This window comes from Gossypium arboreum, chromosome 5 (assembly GCF_025698485.1).
Source record: "Gossypium arboreum isolate Shixiya-1 chromosome 5, ASM2569848v2, whole genome shotgun sequence".
NCBI lineage: Eukaryota > Viridiplantae > Streptophyta > Magnoliopsida > Malvales > Malvaceae > Gossypium > Gossypium arboreum.
Window position 1 is genome coordinate 10,242,726 of NC_069074.1, and position 22,516 is coordinate 10,265,241.

The 22,516-nt window shown below is 29.3% G+C and overlaps 2 protein-coding genes across 2 annotated transcripts; both read right to left on the bottom strand.

Moving 5' to 3' along the window:
• Positions 1–1,402: 1,402 nt before the first annotated feature.
• LOC108451896 (auxin-responsive protein IAA16) lies at positions 1,403–3,052 on the bottom strand. Its single transcript, XM_017749602.2, has 4 exons — positions 2,398–3,052; positions 2,105–2,286; positions 1,893–2,001; positions 1,403–1,798 (listed from the first exon to the last, which is right to left on the bottom strand). Exons 1-4 carry the CDS (start codon positions 2,631–2,633, stop codon positions 1,699–1,701), a joined length of 627 nt encoding a protein of 208 aa, XP_017605091.1. The 5' UTR covers positions 2,634–3,052; the 3' UTR covers positions 1,403–1,698.
• Positions 3,053–20,061: 17,009 nt separating this feature from the next.
• On the bottom strand, positions 20,062–21,844 carry LOC108452198 (auxin-induced protein AUX22-like). Its single transcript, XM_017749965.2, has 3 exons — positions 21,275–21,844; positions 21,036–21,129; positions 20,062–20,534 (listed from the first exon to the last, which is right to left on the bottom strand). Exons 1-3 carry the CDS (start codon positions 21,618–21,620, stop codon positions 20,426–20,428), a joined length of 549 nt encoding a protein of 182 aa, XP_017605454.1. The 5' UTR covers positions 21,621–21,844; the 3' UTR covers positions 20,062–20,425.
• Positions 21,845–22,516: the final 672 nt, after the last annotated feature.

Sequence of the window (22,516 nt, forward strand, 5' to 3'; positions counted from 1 at the left end):
ATATTATTAGTCTAAATCAAAAGTCTCGTTGATTAAAAAAATAAATTAAAATTTTAATTTATTACTAAATTAGTGCGGAAAACGATTTTTGTTTTCTTTTTGATAGAACAGTAAACGAAATTAACTATCTTAGAAGCAACGACGGACGTGACTGCTTGTAGCACAAAGGGGACAGGTTTTTTTTTTTTTTTTTTAAAGTAAAGATAGTAAATAATAGCCTTAAAGTTCTAACTATCGTTACATGAGAATTTCTCATTTTGTCCTTTTAAAGGAGTTATTTAACACAAAACATAGAATACTCAATAATTTTCAGTTCATAATCATGACTGGAACACGATTTAGCAATACAATCCGCTACATTGTTTGCTTCTCTAAAAACATGTTGGACTTTGACAATCCAGTATCATCTGCATTCTTCTTTTATTCTTTGAACCAATGACACCAATAATGTTACCTTTTAAGTTATTTTGTTATCACATTCAATTATCACATTGGAATAACCTCTTAGAATAATGATTTTTTTTTTTTTTTAAGAAAGGTGTGAGAGCTTGCCTCACTATTGCTAAATTTATTCTCTAAACAAAAAATATTGTTTGATCACATTCAGCACTAAACAATATTCAACTATTCAAAAAACAGAAAATTCAGAAACTCAGAAGGACTGGCTAACTTCATAGAAATTATTTATTGTGTTAATGCGAATATCTATATTAATATTTAAGTATTGAATTGACTTAGTGTCACAAGTTAATTAGGCATCAATTCGATTAAAAAATTACAAAAAATCCTTTATAATCAAAATAATTTATTTTATTTAATGATATTTTATTAAAATAAAAATAAAAAACTTACATGGGTGTGCAACTTAGATAAATAAAACATTATTATTATCATTAAACTAAACTAAAGCTTTTGTTAATATAATATTTATCTTTTAATTTTATTATTTCCATCAATTGTATATTTTTATTATAAATCTGTAATTTCTACGCTAATATGCATATAATAGAATTTTAGTATTAATTATATTTCTTAATTTATGAAACATTTTTAAGTTAAATATTATCGATAACTTTTATACTTCACATCTAAATAAATCATTAATTTTTAAATGGTGTCATTTTAAGTTATTAAATAATTAAATATACAAATAAAAAGATTAATTTATTTAGGTACAATACAAGTATATGAAAACTTGTCTAGAAAAAGGAAATAATTGATTAATTGTGACCGGGAGGTGTTATTGGGGAATCTTTCTTTTTTTGGGTAGTAAATTGAGGGGATTTTTTTAATAATCTATGAATTTCTGTGATTGAAGTTCATTAAAAGGGCATAGACAATCATGGTAATAAATGAATTTTGGTTTGAAACATTTCATGATCAGAGTCATCAGTTTCCAAAGTTTTGATGATTAAGTTTGAAATTAATCCTTTTATTTAGAAAAATGAAAACAAAGGAGACAACTGAAAAAGGAAGAAGAGATGATTAACTTTAAGTAATGTGGAGAAAAAAGCCCACAACATCAATGCACTACAATTACAGCTTATTTATTTTATGTTTCTTGCAATTTGGCAGTCTATATCTTAGTCAAAAACCCTGCCCGTCAGGTAAAAATAGTTCAAACAAAGCAAAAAAGCCTCTGTACAATTCTTTTTGATTTCTTTCTTGGATGCTTGAATTAAAAAGGCTTCTTTTTCTTTAATTTGTGCTTGAATATTTTGGAGCCGTCTTTAGACCTAATCCTACTGCCTCTGAACTTTTCATTAACCTTAAGCGTTTGCAAGATTCAACAAACATTCTGGAAAAATAAATAAGAATAAAAAATTAGTAAAAAAAAAAAAACACTTGAGGAAGAGCAAATGAATAAGTTTAGGGCAATTTTAAGAACTTACTGCCATGGAACATCTCCCACCAACATCCAATCTCCGTCCTTATCTTCATATGTAGGCATATACTCAATTCCATTCACTTGGTCTATTTTCTTCTCGTTCAAATAGTTTCCTGTAAAAGAAATCATCAATTTAATGACCAAATTTTATATTTTACCATTAAAAGGGAAAAATAAGGAGGAAAAAGAAAGACAACTGATATAATTGGTACTTACTTATGGTGAAACATGAAAACATGTCTTCAAGGGAGGTTAACAGCTGCTGATAACTATTGTATATCTCGAGATCAACTTTCCTTAAATATGGAGCACCGTCCACCGCCACTTTTACATATTTGCAACTCTTCTTTCCTCTCTTTGCAAAGCCTCTCACCGGCGGCCAACCCACCACTTGTGTCCTATAACATTTTTACAATCAAAGCATTAAAATAAGCACTAAACTAACTATTACCAACCACTGAGATTCAGTCTAGAAAAAAAAAAAAAAAACATGATGATATATGACTTACTTTGAAACGGGAGACTTGGCAGCTTCTTGGAGGGAGTGACCCAGCTTAACCTCTTGATTGTTGTCACCCAACTTAAGATCAACGGTTTCCGAAAATCCACGTTTACTGCCCAACTTAGCTCCACCGTCCGATGTTACTCTAGGCTCTCCAGGTAACCCTAAAGTCAGCTCGGTAGCCTCAAAATTCAAGCCGCCGGCATCAGTTTCCAGCAACCTTTTCCCGTTCTCCGATGACATTTTCTAATTTCCTCAAAAAAAAAAAGTTTCTCAAAACAGGCTGCTATACGAGAAAGCAGAAAAAAGAAGATGGTTTTTGCACTAAATTATTGGACCAACACGTTCGGCTTGCTTTGGCCCTTCGGGGTTTATATAAATAATAATAACTACGTAAAAGGAGGCGAAGAATCTGACAGGCAAAACCATTCACGAGAAGACACGTGTTCTTAAAACAGCGGTTGTGATTTGTCCATGTAGGAAGGTGACAGGAATTATATGACGGGAAGCGTGTGGGTGTTTGTGTTGTGTGTGATTTTGAGTGCTTTAAAGTCTGGGAGGTTGCCGGTCGGGCGCGACCCCTTCACTTTCAGTCAGAGAGTACTACTTTTTTCTTTCAGTGTTGCTGTTAGGACAATGAAGAGATATGCTATGATTGTGTGAATCCCGCGGTTTCATCATAAATCATAATATTATATTTCTGATATTTTAAATTTATAATATCATTCTGCTTGCCGATTTTCTCTTTTCTTTTTTCTTTTGAATACCTCAAAATTGTATTAGTGAAATTAGATAAAAATATCGATTTTAAATGAAATTTAAGGATATAGGTTTTTTTTCAAATATAAAGAAATAGGCCAATTTAGGTATAAGTGACAAAAATGCACTCTTTAGAAAACGTTTTATTTTGACTGAAAGCATATCTAATAGGGTGTATTTTTCTCTCCTCTCTCGTTACATCAACAAAAATGCTATATTAAAAAGGTGTTATTAATTTGAAATAAAATAGTTGTTTGATTAAATTTGAAAGAAAAATAAAAATTAGTTATTAGATTGGAATTTGAAAAATTAAGAAAATTTTAATAACTTTTTAAATGACTCGTGGGATAAAATTTACAATTCATCTTGTCTTTTCCATGGCTAATTTTTTAGGTCATAAGAATATTCAAGAATTTTGGGGAAGAAAAACTTTTCAAAAAAAACACTTCTATCAATAAGTTTTTTTTTTTTGCGAGTTATGTCCAATTTTTTTCAACATTTTGAAAAATATTTCATATATGATGATAGAGTTTCCCTACAAAATAAAGATTGAAATAAAGATGTTTTCACAATTAAATTTCGAGTAGAAGATTAACATATTGAGGAGAAGATTGTTGATGTTAAAAGTTTGAAGTTGGAAAATTAACCTAACAAAGTAAATTAGCTCAAGTAAATTTGGTGACATTGTTTGAATTTGGTTAATAAGTATTTATTTTTTGTATAATGTTTTTGTTTTAATTTTTTATTAAACATATGAAACATGTTTTTTTTCCCAAAGATGAGTAAACAAATTAGAGTCGTTATTTATTACGACGGTCAAATTTGTGACACAGAAATTGGGGTCGTTTTTGTATAGCCCAACCTATAAAATTGACTTTCAACCGGAGCATCAAATTAAACAAGCTTCTATAAATAATTAAAAGGAAAGTTTTAAATTTAAGCAAGAGGAGAATTTCGAGTTTAAAATATACATATCTAATGTCAATGAACCCTATAAGATATGATACATTTGAGCTGAAAGGCGACACGGATGTCAAGTTAATGCTTGATACGTGTTGTTCAACTAGAAACGTTATACTAGAGTTATATGCTCAGTTTTTTCAATGTAAAGGAAGGTAGTTCGAGCTCGACAATAATTCCAGTTAATTTGTTTCAAGAACATGAAGTAAAAAGTCTAATCGCACAGTTGTGCAGTGGTTTCAAGAAAATATGTTGGACAAATAAAAGACAGACACATTTGGTGCGAGAAAATGAGGAAGATATGTCTGGAAATAAAACAATAGCGATATTTATGATGGTAGCGTGTCACTTGCGTCCAAATGAAATATTTCGGGTTACGGAGTTTCATAAACTAGACGAAGGTATCACCAGAGGATCGTATCATGTATACCTGAAACAAGGGACTTGGAACTGTGGGAGATTTCAAACATTTCGTTTTTCATGCACACACATACAACTGCTACATGTGTCTTGACACATCTAATCAATTTTCTAACCACTGGGATCCATGGACTCATATTTATTTTTTAAATTTTAAATTTTTTTTGCAAGGTGTGTTTTTGCCTACATGACCCCGGTTTTGAAAAAAAAATGGTCCATTTCCCTAATTTCCATTTAAAACTAACAATTTTCCCTAATGTTCCCATTATACTTCCCAAATGAATTTGATAAACAAATCTTTACTAATTTCGCTTAAATATTATTTAATTATTGGAATTTTTATTGAATTCAGCTAAATTTATGTTACGCCATGTTTGGTTGGGGGGAATGGAATAACATTGCCATGTTTGGTTGGGGGGAATGGAATAACATTCTCCTCTTATTCATTGAGTGGTAAACTATTCCTTTGCTCGATTGAACGTAATACTCATTCAATGGAATGGCTATTACTTCCCTATTATTTTTCCTCCAGTAATAGCTATTCTTTGGTGATACCTAGAGGTGTACTTCATGGGCCGGGCTGGGCTGGGTTCGGGTCGGGCTCAACTAAAAAATGTAACACCCCTCGCCCGTATCCCTCACCGGAACAGGGTTCGAGGTGTTACCCGACTTAAACTCAGTCAATCACACAAAAACCGTGCTGAAAAATTTCAATCAATTTAAAAATTTTCTTTTCACATGCAATCTATCCCATATATGAGCTTACGAGGTCCAAAACATTAAAACCCTATACATGCCATAGACTCGAAATATTAGGATTTACTTACACCGATAACGTGAGCTCGACAGTGTGATAATATCTCCGTCGAACTCTAACCCGAGCAGTAATGGCAAGTCAACAATCTATAAAACAGAGAAATGTAACAACGGAGTAAGCTTTCATAAGCTTAGTAAGTCTTAAGCAATGCAAACAAATAAATGCAATTATACTTCAATTATTTAATTTCTTAAGAGGCCAAATTCTAGGGATATTGCCATCTGGCCGAATATACACAAGCACATAATGCACGTTCAGCATTCTTATCACACTTAATCTGAATTCGTATAACATAGTTTTATCAAATACCCTCACATACTTTCACACCCTGACTAGGTGTATCATGATCATAGGTATAGTTTTAACATTTATTCACGTACGTATCACATTACTCCCTTATGATTCACTTCAAATCAAACTCACATATGAGTACATACTATAACGCCCCCTAACCCTATACCGTCATCGAAACAGGGTTATGAGACATTACCAGTCAGTACAATCCAATTTCGGTCATTAATTAAAATAAATATTTACACACATCCTAGTTTTAAGATGTCGTCCTTTAATGGGCCCTTGCGGTTCAATATGAACAGAAATTCAATTCGGGACTAATTTAGAATCACTACTAATTTTAGTAAATTTCAAAATTCATACTACATACCGTTGCCAACCATAATTTACTCATTTCATGAGTACATCTACAACCTAAATTACTCTCATAAAACATCCTAGGTACATGCCATTACCAATAGTTAACACACTTTACCTTAATGAATTCGGGATCGAATCGGGATGCTGATTCAACGTTCTATCTTTACTAGACTGCATGACGAAACAAACCGTGCTGTGAGTATGGTATACTCAATGGTATTTCCATAATCCGAACACTTAATAATATAACAATTAAACTTAAAATCACAATAACAATTATAAGTATTCATTTATTTGTTTTATAGATAAAATTTCAATTACTTACCATATAAATTCTATACAAGTCATATAACAAACACAATAACATATTTGTTCAATTCTTTTCATTTACTTACCGTATAAATTCTATACAATATATTCACAATTCACTTGTTTTCACATTTTACTTCTTAACAATATACCATTTTAATTTATTCTAACATCAATCATCATCCATTTGAACTTCACTCATTTCATGAACCTTTTGGTTCGTGTTTTCAATCTCATATCTCAATTTCAATTCTCAATTCAATTTCTCATTTTATTCCAATAGCTCAATCAATCAAATTCACTCAACTTATCTTTTCACTTATTTACCCCTATTAACAAGACTCGGACCTTGGCAGATACTCGGATCCAACCAAACACACCAATATGGCACCCAGTGCCTCATCGGATAGTTCGAAGCAATATTTGACACCCAGTGTCTCATCGGCCTAGCCGAAGTAAAGTTGGTACCCAGTACCTCATCGAATCTATCCGAAGAAATATAGTGACACCCAGTGTCTCATCAACTCGAGGTCGAAGAATCCTTGAACACTTCCAATCCTATGGCATGCCAACTATGTCCGACTTAGCCCGATACTGTTAATAGGGTATTCAATTCACTTTCAATTTTTTTCAATCAATACACATTTTAATTAATCACATAAATTCATAATTCAATACAATTCAATTCACTTTTCAATAACAAATATCCAAATATCACAAATCTCATATTTAAAATTTTCAAACAATTTATATTTCAATTCAATTCAAATAATCAATATATATTCAATATTCAATATATATATCTATATATATATACGCCAATTCAATCAATATAAATTCAATAAATTCATCACATACTATATCAATCCATTTCATTTGCAAAACACAATAATTCTTACTTCAAAACACTTAATATACATATTAAGAAATAAATTCAACAATTAAGTATTAGGTTTGGATTATAGAAATACAAACCGTAATTTTCGAAACTAACCCCGTTGACTTTGTCTTGTCCTTTCTTAGCCGAGATTTACGGTACCACATTGACTACGAAATTAATACAATTCATAATCATTAATACATTACTAATTCATATCTTGAGTTATAGAATTCTAAATTAAGATCCGCTAATTTTTCCTGAAACTAGACTCACAAATCTTCTTACAATAAAATTTTCAGAATTTTGGTTTAGCCATTAAGTACAGTTTATTCTTTAAATTCACCCCTATTATGCTGTCTGACAGTTTCGTCCCTTCTTCACTAAAAATTAATTATCTCACAGTACAGAACTCGGATAACATTCTCATTGATTTCTAATGAAAATAGACTCATTAGGGATTCTAAACATATAACTTTAAGCCTCTAATTATTTTTATTCAATTTTTGGTGATTTTCCAAAGTCAGAACAGGGGAACCCGAATTCATTCTGACCTTGTCTCACAAAATTTATTATATCTCATAATTTACAGTTCAATTGCTTATATAGTTTCTTCTATAAGAAACTAGACTCAATAATCTTTAATTCTATATTTTATTCATCCTCTAATTCAATTTCTACAATTTTTGATGATTTTTCAAACTTAGACTACTGCTGCTGTCCAATACAAAATGTTGATTTACTTTAATTTCAATTTAATTCTAACTAAATTCACTTACTTTTCTATCTTAATTCATACTTTATTTCTACTCAATTTTAACCAAACTTAGACATAATTATCTATTTTTCATCATAAAACCATAATTTCGAAATTCTTCCAATTTAGTCCTTAAAGCATAAAACTTATGAATCACTTTACAATTCAATCCTTATATCATTTCTAACTTGAATTTCTATCAATTTAGCCCTTAATTCATCATTTTATTTAACATGGACAATATCTAGAAATCTAATAACTTCAAAATATTAACTTAATTTCATCAAAACTTTGTTCTAAAACTTCTAAAACATCAAAATTAAGTAAAATGGCTAAATTGACTTACCAATTAAAGTTTAAAGCTTCAAAACATTAATTTTCCTTTTCTCCCTTTCTTTCTTTCTTTCCTTTCTTTCTCCCTGTTCTTCTCTGTTTCGTTTCCATTTCATTCTGTTTCTTATGTTTATATATAATATAATATAATATAATATAATATAATATAATTAAAACATAAAAAATCTTAGATTTTCTTCACGGTACACCGCCTCACTTAGGACAAATGGCATAATTGCCATTTTGGTCCTCTTCATTTTCTTTTAATCTACAATTTAACTTTCATCCTTTATTCAATTTAGTCCTTTTTCTTAATTACTCTTCATTAAATTAAATTCACTTAATTAAACTCTAATTAACCACTCATTTTACTTCGTAAATATTTTTAATAAATATTTACTGAATCATTTTCGAAATGGAGACCCGAAAATACACTTTTTCGGTAACGGTAAAATTCGGGTCGTTACACATACTGCGTACCTGGCCCAATTTACGTATTAAATGTATTCATTTGACAATCTAGCACGAGGTACCTTAGTCATAGGCTTTTCTCAAATCACCGGCATTTCGCCTGCTAGGCTCGAGGCTCGATATCATTTCACCGGCTTTATAGCCTGCTAGGCTCGAAAGCCCGAATAGTATCTTACCGACATTATAGTCTGCTAAGCTCAAAAGCCCGAATAATCAAATCAACAAGTTCCATATAACATATTCATATCAATTGAGTACTAACATCATTCGAACGTATATATAATTATACATCTCAAACACTTTTCTTTCATCTCATTTTCACACTTAACATTTGATAGCTTATGCATAACATTTCACTCACATTCATTTCAAACTTATCATTCGATTATAAAAGCACATTGCATATTTACCAACATGTTATACTTGCCATTAAGCCATATAAGCATGATACAATACACTATCATTTCATCTTTAACATTCGGCTAAACCCTTATCTTACAAGGAACACCGAATTCACATAACATATCATTTCACCGGCATTACGCCTGCTAGGCACGAAGGCCAGAATACACATCACCGGCACGAAGGCCCGAATACACATCACCGGCACGATGCCTGCTAGGCACGAAGGCCCGAATACACATCACCAGCACGAAGCTTGCTAGGCACGAAGGCCCGAATATAATACCAGCACTAGGCCTACGGGATTTATCCCGGATATAATACCAGCACGAAGCCTGCGGGATTTAACCCGGATATTTTACCAGCACGAAGCCTACGGGTCTTTAAGCCCGGATACACATCAAATATCATACATATTTAATTATATATTAACACATCTCATTCAACATATCACATTTCAATTTCACCATTCAAACTTAACCCATAGTGACCATTCGACTATAAGTCATATGCATAAATTATTTATCGCGCAACTTAGTTCAAGTAGAACCAAACGGTCACGATTCATCTAATATGTACATATTGCTCATTGATTCGCACACAACCTTTCAAATTAGCAATTATAAGATGGTTCCGCATATAGCCCGTCCTTATCGATAATTTACGATGGTTTTACCCTTACTCACATATATGTCATAGGCATTTTTACCTATGCTTCTCAATTCACATTTATGATCCAATTCCAATCGATTTAACATGCCTAAGTACATATCGCACACCTGAATAATTTACTTTACGGAACGAATCCACATATCGTATTAGCCCATAGTCTTATAGCACCACACTTTTAATGGTTTACCTCATCGAAGTTCACATTTAATCACTTTAGTGTCAAGCCATATTCGGCTATCACAAAGGACTAATAATAATAATTTTATACACATCATGGTTTCTTTTAGGTATTTAATAATCACAAATCGTGATATCTCCACCAGCACATATACGGCATAGTTTATTCATTGTAACACTCATTTAGCGCATCAAATTTCCAAATCCATTTCAACTTAAGCATAATAGCCATAATCGGCTTATAGCCTTAAATCATTACATATTCGCACATTAACTAAATAAAATTTACATTCCTTTACCATATTAATTTAACTCTTGGGCATATAAAAGGAATCAAGCTTAAACACTTAAGAACTTACCTCGAATGTTGCGAATAATTACAACGGCTATTCGATTACTTTCTCTTTTCTCTTATCCGAATTTGCCCCTCTATGCTCTTGAGCTTAAAATTTAAAGATTTTAAACTAGTCATTATTCGACTATTCAAGCATCACTTTCAAAATATAATATATATATATATATATATATATATATTCAACTTTCACACCTACTGATCATAGTAAGCCTATAAGAAATCAATAAGCAACTTATTAACAAATTTTTGTCAATGTTTACCACATAATCATAATTTCACTGCAAGCTGTCTTCCTGAGCAACAGTCACTAAATCATTTATAACTGGAGCTATGAAACTCCAAATCAAGTTCCGTTAATTTTATCTGAAAATAGACCCATATATATTTTACCCATAAAATTTTCAGGATTTTTGGTTTCGCCAATCAATACCAGATTTTTCTTAAAGTTTCCCTTATTTCACTGTTTGACTAATCTGACCACTCTTAACTATGAATCAAATTTCTCATTGTACAAAATTCAAAATATGTTCTCGTTTATTTCATTTGAAACTAGACGCATTAAGGAGTCTAAGAATATAAACTTCATCTTATAACCATTTTTGTACAATTTATAATGATTTTATAAATACATAACAGAGGATCTAGAAGTCATTCGGACCCTGTCCCACATCACTTCAAATATCTCATCATCGGAAATTATTTTGCTTACACGGTTTCTTTTATAAGAAACTAGACTCATTAAGCTTTAATTACATAATTTATTCAGCTTCTAACTCATCTTCCACAATTTATAGTGATTTTCCAAAATCACGTTACTGCTGCTGTCCCAAGCAGATTTATTACCAATTCAATCTTTCACACATACCTTGCATGCATGTTATTTAAACATGCATATCACAAATCAATCATCACATACCTATAACTTCACTTAAGCATAATCTTTCTTTCATCATTTTAAAGCACAACATTACTCAATATTATCCAAGTTCACATTCGGCCATAATACACACAACATGTTAGCCGATTTTTCCCCTTAGCATCTAAGGCACATGCATGCTCATTTGCTTAGCCCAACTTCATCTATTCTCCATTTTTCATCAAAAGAACATGAAACAACAACCATTTCTCTCATTTCCATTCATGATCGAATGCTCACAACACAACCAAATATCAAAAATATGCTTCATGGGTTAAGGTAGAAACAAGAAAAACCCATGAACATCAAAATAGAAGCAAAGCACCATGAACTTACCTTGGATTTTCTTCCCCAAGTGACCGAACATTCAAGAGCTCTTTTCCTCTCATTTCTCTTCCATTTTCGGCTACCATAAACAAGGATGGACAAAACTTTTCCTTCACTTCCTTTTGTTACTCTTATTGTTCTAATTACCCAACAATTTATGACACAAAGTGGCATATAATATTTGTGCCATACTCATGCCATAATTTCAATAAAAAAAATTTGCACATGTCGTCTACCACCAACATGATGGCCGGCCACTACATGTAAAATGGGAGGTTTGACATGCAAATCCTCCTATTTTACACTACAAATTTTTTGGCCACTACAATTTGGCCTATAGTATTTTCAGAAATTTTCACATAGGCCCTATTTCATAATTTTACTCTCAAATGACAAAATCAAAGCATGAAATTTTCACACATGCACTTTCACATATAATAAACACAGAATATAACATTTAATTATTTTCGTGACTCGGTTTTGTGATTCCGAAACCACTTTCCGACTAGGGCCAAATTAGGGCTGTCACAAAAAATCATGCCCATTTATTGGGCTCGGGTAGGGCCGGGCCCAAAAAATGGGCCTAAAATGTTGCCCAAGCCCGACCCAGATAAAAATACTAAAACCGGTCTCGGCCCACCACTTTGTATTAATTTTTATATTATTTTTAAATTTATATAATACATCAAAAATCCTAAAATATCAAAATAAATATTTCCCAACAAATTGAAAATAAATTTTTGAAAAATATATAGACTTAAATAACAATAAGATAAATGCTTCCAAAATAATAAAAAATTAACAAATGCCTTTAAAATAATAAGAAAATTAACAATAAAATAAATTTTATACAATATCCAAACAATAACAACAAAATAATAGCAACATAATAGTAAAATGGTAGCAAAATATGGAGAAAACAACAAGAAAATAACATTCAAAAATAAAAAAAAATATGCAGGTTTTTTTTGTTCGGAGGCCAGGCCTATTTTTTAAACGGGCCTTATTTTTTTTGTCTAAGCCCATTTTTCGGGCCTATATTTTTGCCCAAACCCTCCCACATTTCAGGCGGGCATTCGGGCTGGACCGGGTAGCCCGGCCCATGCACACCTCTAGTGATACCAAAGGATAACTATTCCATGCAACATTGAATAAAAGAACAAGATTAATTTTCAGATTAGTCCTTTAAAACTTGGACTCAAAAAATATAAAAAAAATTGAAACAATTTAATATAAAATATTTTATTTCAAAATACAATTTAAAATATTTTATTTATTAAAATATATGTTAAGAATGTTATTAAATTTTATTTAATAGTAATTATATTAAAATATAATTAAATTATTTATTATTAAATTATATTTAATAATATTCTTATTAAAATTTAGTAACAACAATAATAATAATCTACCCAAAAAAGTTATGCTAAGAGTACTCGGTGAGTTCAACTTTTTCTTTATGTTATTAAAATATCTATTTCATTTAACCAAATATAATAATACTTTACGCTTTCATTCTATTACATTCAACCAAACAATTAAATTATGATTACAATTCTATTCTATTATAGCCCTATTCAATTACAGATAAACCAAATGTGTCGTTATAGTTAAATGTTTGATTAAATTAACCTCAAGAATTAACCGAACATACAAACCAATTCAGTTAAGAAATGATTAAATTTTAATTGAAAATAATAAAATTTATGAAATTTATTATTATTTTATATAATAACATAAAAATCAATTTAAACTCAAAATAAAATAAAATTTAAACATGATACAAACAATATTCTCAAAACCTAAACTTTATTAATTCAACGAAAATTTCATTTGATTTTTGGTTTAATACATCATTTAATATCCGTAGTTGACACCTTTTCTCTAATGTGTTTTTTTTTTGTTCTAACACAAATAATTGTATTTGTTAAATTTTGACATTGTGATACATCAAGGTAATTGTGTTTTAAATTTCTAGAAATCAATTAGGAAATATTTGAAAAGGAGGAGGAATTTCTTTTACAAATATATTGTAAGTCAAATTGACAGTTTCAGATTTTTTTTCTTTGGATATGGAGAATCATAGAGGTGGTTTAATGGAGTATCATAAACTTTTGAATAAAATTTGATTTTTAGACAACAATGTTTTCAATTATATATCAATAGTCTATTACCTTTTTAAGGTTATGGCCAAGAGGAAGTTAAAAATCTTTTATGATAGTAAAAATATAATTCTTAAAGGGTTAAATCAAAATTTTATTATTTTTAAAGAGATTAAAAATAATTTTATTTTTATTAATTTAAAATTTTAAAATTTAAAAAATTAATATAAAATTTTTTATTTTAGAGGGTCGGACTCTATCAACTCCTAAATTCTCCCATGGTTACGATAAAGAAATGGTTGGCGAAATTACTAACTTTATTCTGGGAAAAAGGGCATTTTCAGTTTTCTTCTTTAAGCTGTACACGATTGTTTATTTTCTTTGAATGATTTCATATGTTATTAACCAATAACTTTTTTAATATTAAACACCATAAATTTTCTATTTTCCAGTCTAAATTAAAATAAATCAAACAAGTAAAAATAGTTGAAACAAATTGGAACATAGCATTAACATGGAAACCAAAGTTGGAATTAAATTTCTAAAATCTCATAATAGTAAGGGGCCCACGGAAAAGATGCATGTGATAGATACTAAATAGAGGTAAAGGCATAGAATCAAAAAGCATGCAATTGATGGGACCCACATGTTTGGGGTTCTTGGAGTAAAAGTCAACTTTACGTGATAGAAGACCATCTCCTCTTTGGGTCCCATGCTTCCATGTGAACATGTTTCTTTGTCGGTAATTCAACTCCTCCTTTGCTTTGTTTTTATTCTAAAACCCTTTTTTTTAAAAATATATTCTCTCATATTATCTTGTCTTAATTATTATTTTTATAAATTATTTAAAATTTTAATTAAAGTAATATTGTTTAAGTTGGAAAACAATTTAGATTCCAATTAATTTTGGATATAAATTACTGATTGTCCTTTACATCCATTAATTGATCTGTCAAATTGAAAATATGCTTAAATATAAAATATGCTATGAATTAAATAATAAAATAATAAATTCAACTATTGCAGAAAACTCAATTAAATGAAATTTATTTGATTGAATATGTTGTAGTAATTGGGGTATCAAACAAGCCTTAACTACTATTTTTTTTAATGCTATTGCCTTTAACCTAATCAAATTACATCATGAGTATAGCTTTCCGTTTTGAATATTTGGAGGTTTTTTCCAAGTGGTAACACTTCAAAATTCATTCACTCAAAATGCCAGTGATTATGACTTTATTTAGATAAATAATTGTTTTTAAATTAAATTATTTTAATTTTATAAATTAAAAATTATATTAAAATAAATAATATAAAAACTCAAGATGAATATCCTTAAATTTGTACAAATTTATAAATATTTTAATAAATTTAAAAATCTATTATATGTACTGGTTTGATTTATTTATTTTTCCTTCATTTATTATATGTACTGGTTTGATTTTATAATTCATTAGACATGTAGTTATACTTATTAAAAGAATTTAAATCTCTATTTATTACTATAATTTCTCGGTTATTAAAAGTTTATTTTAAAATAGTAAAAAAACTTTGAAAATTAATTATTTTAATGTTTAAACGAGAAATAATAGGAAAAGAATTAAGTTATTTTTGAAAAAATAATTATTGTAAAATATATCAAGAATAAAGAGGGTGAATATGAAACATAAACGTGAGTTTCACCACATGAATGACTTTACCAGATCCTTGATCCACAGGTTCATGCCCGTCGTTTCATCGTCGGGATACGCGAGTCACATTGTCTTTCCCAGTAAATCATTGTCAGCATAATCCTAACATTTTACAAACAAAAAATAGATTAACTAATAATGGTTCGATTTTAGTTAAAAACTCTCGTAATACAATTTGACGTCCACAAATTTCCTTCTTCTTCTTTTTTTTAGGAAAATTTTAAATTGTTAGCGACCATGAATCTTAACATTAAATTTTGGGAGTTCAATTAAAACTTTTAAAAATTTTAAGGGTTTTAGTGGAAATTATTTAAAATTTTGGTAAATCTAATTAAAATTATAAAATTTTTAAATGTTTTATGAATTTTTTTAAAATATTGAACAGTATAATTAAATTTCTTAAAAATTTCAAAGGCTTAACAAAAATTTTCAATTATTTAGGAGGGCCTAATTAAAATTTTAGAAATAAATTAATGATATAATTATAATTTTCAAAATTTTAAAAATTAAGACTTTTTAAGTCCTAATTAAGGTCCTCCTCTAATTATCTGTACAAGCTGCTATACATGAAACTATTTTCATATGAAAGTCAAGATAGAAAATAACTATTTGATTTTAAAATCAAATTTAATTATAAAATATATCTTTTGACACATATGGATATATAAGAAAAACTAAAATTGTTAGAGAAATTTTGCGCTTAACATTTTATAAAAATGTAATAAAATTTTAGAAGTATACAATCATATTATTATTTTAAGTTTATATTTGTTATCGTGATGAAAATGAAATAAAATTACGACAGTAAATATATTTATGAAAAATTAATGTTATAAGTTTATTTTCTCTCTTAACCCAAAATTCTTTTATTGCATTCAATCAAAGTTTTGACTTAAAATAGATATAAACTGAATATCTTTATTGTTGTTTTTAAAAAAATAAATTATACTATATTATATAATAATTAGATACGGAGTCCATTAGTTTAAAGAGAAAAGGAGGATGAGAGAAGGATTGAATGGATGCAGAAAGTGCAATTATTTGACCATAAATCTTCACTTTATACTAAATAATGTCCTGTCTTTCAAAAGATCACACACTTCATCTTATTAGTAGACAAGAAGAGGTATATGATCATTTTAAAAATTCCCAAATAATCTTAGAGCCGGTTTTGGAAAAGCAAAGAGATGAAACAAAATCAACAATATGACTTGAAATAGGGGATTGGTTCCTCCCTTCTAGCCTTTCAACATTCCCCATTGCCTACTAATTTGTCAATAATATCTTTCCCTTCAAACAAATCCAATGAAACTTGGATTCATTATCCAACACAATATAATATAATATTGCACTTCAAAACAATACACATGTGCTAATTAAAATTAACTATTAACATAACCATGTAATTCGATGAAATAAAATATTCCAACGGCTTATATATATTTTAGGTATACGAGATGTTAAATAAAAGAAAAATTACTCTTCCACCACATCATTCATAATTTTTAATTATTTAATAATATTTTAATTCTTTTTCATGTCATTGAATCTTAATTTTGATAAATTTTATTCGAATCTTGAACCCTAAACCATGAACTCGAATTTCGAATCTTGAATCTTGAATTTAAAACTAAACTCAAACCTTGAATCTTGAATTTGGGTCTGATGGTCGAGTTTAGGGTTCAGATTTGAAATTAGAGGTTAGAGGTTTCAAGGTTCAAGTTCATAATTCGATGTTTGGAGTTTTGGGTTTAAGATAAAAAAATTATCAAAATTATGTATAATGACATAAAAAATTATTAAAATTTTATTAAATAATTTGAAAGAGATCATAAATGATATGATGAAAAATTTATAAAATAATTTCTCCAAATAAAGAGAGTGTTGTTTAACAGTTCCTTGTGTAAAAAAAAAAAGGTCAAGACTTTAAAATTAATAATGATGATATTTGATACTGTAGAATATTAATTAAATAAAAAATAAAAAATATGACAGTTGTTAACTGTTTGTGAGGTTAAAAATTGAAGAAAGAGAACCCGTGACTTAATTAGATATTAGCATCAGTTTCTTGTATGGAGCAAACATATATTATATTAGTATTCCCCACTGCTGAAAGCCTTGTAATAATCTAATTCATCCAACACAACATGTGAATATGTACTTATTCCTTCCCTCTATTTTCAACTGTGAAAAGTAATTTCGGACATGAAAAGAAAAAAGAGAAAAAAGAAAAAGAAATCCTTCTAGATTTTCAACTATTTTTTCCCCTTTTAACACATTTATTTTTCGATCAATTTCCCCACTTGAGTTTTCCTTACTCATAAAGTTACAGTCGGTGGAAGCAATTAATCATCTTCTAATTTGGGATTAATTTTAATTTATTAGCTTAGATGGTTGCTCATTATTCATTTTGATTAGAAAGATTTTAGTCTCCAGGAATCAAATCAAATTCTCTTATTACCAAAATTAAAACTGTCGACAACTCTCTTAATTATCAATTTGGCAACATGGTTTACATACATAGGAAATGGCGACATTAAAGACTAATTAATCGCTTTAACTAACCCCCAAAGCTGCAAATAATGTTATCTTAAGGAAGCAAGACAGCAATATTCTTCAACATTTAAATATTCACTATCTACCTACTATATATATATATATATATATATTCTGACTGCAATATGTCGGACATGAAGTGAAAGATTGTTAGGTTTGTTAGTTGAATTTAGAATTTCTAGTTAAGAGAGGATGTAGATTAGATTCTGTATCAGGAATATTTAAGCTGGAGATCACAGTTGCGGTTAATCATGTGCATTTTTTTTTATATAAAAAGAAATTATTATATTTATTTGTGGGAGAAGTGTTTTAATTACATAAACTACAAGTAGAATTAAGAATGTAATGCATGTTTTTTAATTAAAGGAGACATATTAAAGTTATAATATTACTTAGGAAAAGGATTATAATCTTAATGAAAAAGTGAGACAAAAATTGAATGAGATTAAGTGTCTGTCTATGTATATTATAAAAGTGAAACGAATAAGATAACATGGGGTTTCACTTCTCAAAATTTCTGACGCATTTTCTCATAATTGTTGAGTTCACAGAATAATGAGTAAATAAAAAAGTGTCCTAGGTTCAACGTACAACTTAACTTGGGTTTTCAATTTTAATATCCCAATTTGGCTTTTTAGGAATTTAGTCCCTCTTCTTCATCATCTTCTTCTATTAATCATTTGTTTGTATTAAACTATAAATAAAATTTTAAAGCTTAAAATATGTTTCTTTTAATTTGTATATTTTTCACATATATTAAATTTAATCTCTTTATTTTTAGTTTCAAGATTTAGTTTTTCTATTTTTTTAAATTAAAAATTCGGATTCAATTGCTATTATTGTTAAAATTTTCTATTAAATTCACTAATATGAAATTTTGATATCTAAAATATCACTTGATAGTCATGTAACAATAAAAACGTTGAAAATACATATGTTGATTTTTCTTAAGAACACTCATTTGGGCTCAATATGATAAAATAAATTTTTGTTGAAATATTATTATTAAGAAAATTGATGTCAAAATTTTGATTGAAATAGTTTATAGCATTAATTCTTTAGACCAACTAATGACATTATAAAAGTAAATGGGTCAAATTATGTCAAAATTAAAGTGTATAGATTAAATTTCAAGTTTCTGCACAATATAATCGTCAAAACAAAAATTTGACCATTGTCTTATAATTTAAAAGAATAAAATGCAAGGCAAGTCCGAAGAAAGGAGAGTCACTTGCCAATCTTTAAGGTCTTTAGGGATTCAAATTATATATAATCATGTAATATTTTAATCGAAAAAGTTAAGAATATTAACTATTTGGACTAATTAATAACATCATAAAATATATAGAAATTAAATATCAAATTTAAGTATAATATAGGAACAAAATTGACATATTACTATTTTTCTATAATGCATAAAAATAGCATTCTTTTTATATAGTTGTATAAAGCACAGGAACTAAAATTGAAAATTGACCATTATAGTCCCCCAAAACCATTGTTCACAAAACCATTGCTATTTGATAAAATATCTAAATTGGAGTGTGCCATGGGCAATTGTTTGATTTTCTTTTCTTAGTTTAGGTCTTGACAAATATAGAGACACTCATCATTTTAAATAATTAAATTTTATTTTATATTAACATTGATCTTTTTATAATTAAAATCTAAAATCAAATAGTCCAAATTGTAAATTTTTATCCAAAGTTCAACTGGTACCGACTAGACCAAACAGTAACCTACCTCTTTATAGATTTAATAAAATAAATAAATCGGTGATCTAATCAATTAGATTCAATAATTTTTGTTCGAACCGATTGAATGGTAAATTTAACATTAATTAAATAAAAATTAAAAATATCATAAAAACAAAAAAAAAAAACAGAAAAATTAATAGGCATAAATTCTAAAATTTGGTCAATAAATACGACTTAAAAAAACTACTCAAAATTATATTTTAAAATCAACTCATACCATTTTTAGCAATTTTTTTTTTTGTTCTTGATTTTTTATTGGTTCGAAACAAATCTCTATTTTTTGTTATATGTCATCGATTGAATCAATCAAACTCTTAATTCTCACTTTAATGGTTTAAACCGATTAGATTCTAACAACCTTTTATCATAAATCTAAAACAACAATACTTAATTATATTAATTCAAAAACACTCACAAATACCAAATAACACATATCAATTTGAAATTGATGATGATGAAGCAATTTATGCCCTATCAATTAGGGGTTCTAGTCCCAAATACACTATAGCATAATATGCCTTGAACATCGACAATAAGCTAAAAAAAGAAAAGAAAAAAAAAGTAGATTTCAAGTAGTATTGTCACATAAAGCAAGAAATATTGCCTCCTTAATTAATCAAAAGTAGCTAATAACCATCATTAACATTTTAACAAAGTATCAAAGAAACTTTAGTTAAGCAATTCTTCAACTAGGGCATTAATTCATGCATGGGGCTTTTCTAGTCACTCCTTCGAAGTTCCATTGAGAGCTACCCTCGATTGCAGTACTCCGAATCCCTTCGCATCCGCCTTTTTCATAATTCTCAACCTCTTGCACGATTCAATAAACATCCTGTAAATAATCAATTGATTATTAGTTATGGTATCAAAATATGCACTCCTCTGTTCATACCCTACCCATAGTCCTTTGGAAATTTTAAGTTAAACCTAGCATTAGATCTGAGGAATTCGTGGTAGGCAACTTTAATCTTTTCTCACTAATAATTACAGGGCTTGACCGGGTTTATTATTTGAGAATCGTGGTCAAACCGACATCATCATATGGATTTCGGTGTATTATCGATCCAAACTTGTGGAACCCCATTAGTAAGGTATAAAGTCGCAAATTGATGGAAATCAATAAAAAGAAAGTAAAAATTTAACTACAGGTAGATGAAACAAGGATGTGATGGTAGAGGAGCATATTCCACCCGGGGACAATTGAAAATAAAGTTTGGGAATTCTAATCCATCAAATTTCAAGGGAACATTAGCATTTAAATTCATGACTAATTGATTTTTTGAGATAATAAATGACTGGGAAAATATAATGGTAGTTGAAAGAATAGACTTACTCCCAAGGAACGTCCCCCGCTAACATCCAGTCTCCATCTTTGTCCTCGTATATGGGAACGAACTCACAGCTCTCTGCATCCCTTAACGCCTCTCCTGTTATATTATTTATATCCAAATAGTATTAGCCTTTCTTTTGTCCCTTTTGATAACACAAAGAAATGGTTTCATATTTGCATATAAAATAATAAAAAAGATGTGATAAATTCTGAGGCAGTAGGAAATGTATGGAAACACTCACCAAACAGCTTCTCCAAAGCCTTAACAAGATCAGAGTAACCTTTGTGCAGTGCAAGATCGATTTTGCGAAGAAAAGGAGCTCCATCCATGCTGACTTTGACGTAAAATTTTGATGTTTTAGACCCATCTTTATCGCCGAAACTGTTCTTTTTCCTATACGAACATACCGGCGGCCACCCCACCACTTGACTCTTGCTTTGCAACTCCGGCGGCCCATTGCTCTTCTCATTTTCCTCCTCCTCTGAAATCTCTGAGAACACTCTTTTCTTCTCATTTTTTTCAGTCCCGCCTCCAGGTAGACCCAACCTCAGCTCTGTGATTTCCAACCCCAGTCCTTCCTTAGCCATTTTTGTTTTTGTTTTCCTCCACCAATGCTTTGCACTTGTTCCTTTTCAGCTGTGGTTTTAAAGATGATATATAGGTTTTTATTAGCAAATTAGAAATGGGAAATGAAAGACTAGTTTTTATACAAAGGTAGGGGAGAAAGAGAGGAGAATAGTGGGAGCAATTACAGGTCAACTTAATTTGGCGTAGTGGTCGGTCACATGAGAGGCAAAAGTGGGGGACTTTACCGGCACCATAAGTTGGACATGGGGACATCATCCTCAATGCTGTCTAATTTCAGGGGTGTTATTCGATTTGGTGGGAATTGATCCTGGCCATCTGATTTAGTGAATTTGGAACAAGTCCATGTGATATCATATCATGCATGCCCCCATGATTTTTTTTTTCTTTTTTGCAATAAATTATGGAAAGACCGCCCAAAAACAGCAGCATGATATAGGGGGCAAATATGTTCTTAGCAAACATGTATGTATACTTTAGTTACCCATGTATTGTAATGCTGCGCATCATTCATAGCCGGCAATGCCATCCTTCATTTAGAAATCCGATCGGTATACTGTACACTTTTTTTTTAAAGCTTTAAAATTAAGTAAACAACTACATGTCCTTTGTAAAAAAGAAAACATGATCATTTAAAAAGGCATGCATTTGTCTAAGATAATAAACTTTTACGACTTAATTAGTTTTAGTTGATAAAATTTAATTAAATCTTAAAATTTTAATTATGTGTATATTATCTTTTTGACCATTTATGAAATAAAACGTGCTAGGCTACATTGAATTCACATCTTTAATACTTTCCTATAATATTAGAAGGATCCGATCGATATTGTACAATTAAGACATATTTTTAACCTATATGACTTGCAGACTTATCCAATACGGATTTTCATCTTAT

What these genes read in the sequence shown, in the direction of transcription:
- LOC108452198 (XM_017749965.2), bottom strand. Translation starts at nt 21,620, where the DNA reads ATGGCTAAGGAAGGACTGGGGTTGGAAATCACAGAGCTGAGGTTGGGT. An exon ending in GGCTTTGGAGAAGCTGTTTG is followed by an intron (nt 21,130 to 21,274) that starts GTGAGTGTTTCC and finishes ATAATATAACAG; the next exon opens with GAGAGGCGTTAAGGGATGCA. An exon ending in GCGGGGGACGTTCCTTGGGA is followed by an intron (nt 20,535 to 21,035) that starts GTAAGTCTATTC and finishes GATTATTTACAG; the next exon opens with GATGTTTATTGAATCGTGCA.
- LOC108451896 (XM_017749602.2), bottom strand. Translation starts at nt 2,633, where the DNA reads ATGTCATCGGAGAACGGGAAAAGGTTGCTGGAAACTGATGCCGGCGGC. An exon ending in GTTTTCATGTTTCACCATAA is followed by an intron (nt 2,002 to 2,104) that starts GTAAGTACCAAT and finishes TTTCTTTTACAG; the next exon opens with GAAACTATTTGAACGAGAAG. An exon ending in GTGGGAGATGTTCCATGGCA is followed by an intron (nt 1,799 to 1,892) that starts GTAAGTTCTTAA and finishes TTATTTTTCCAG; the next exon opens with AATGTTTGTTGAATCTTGCA.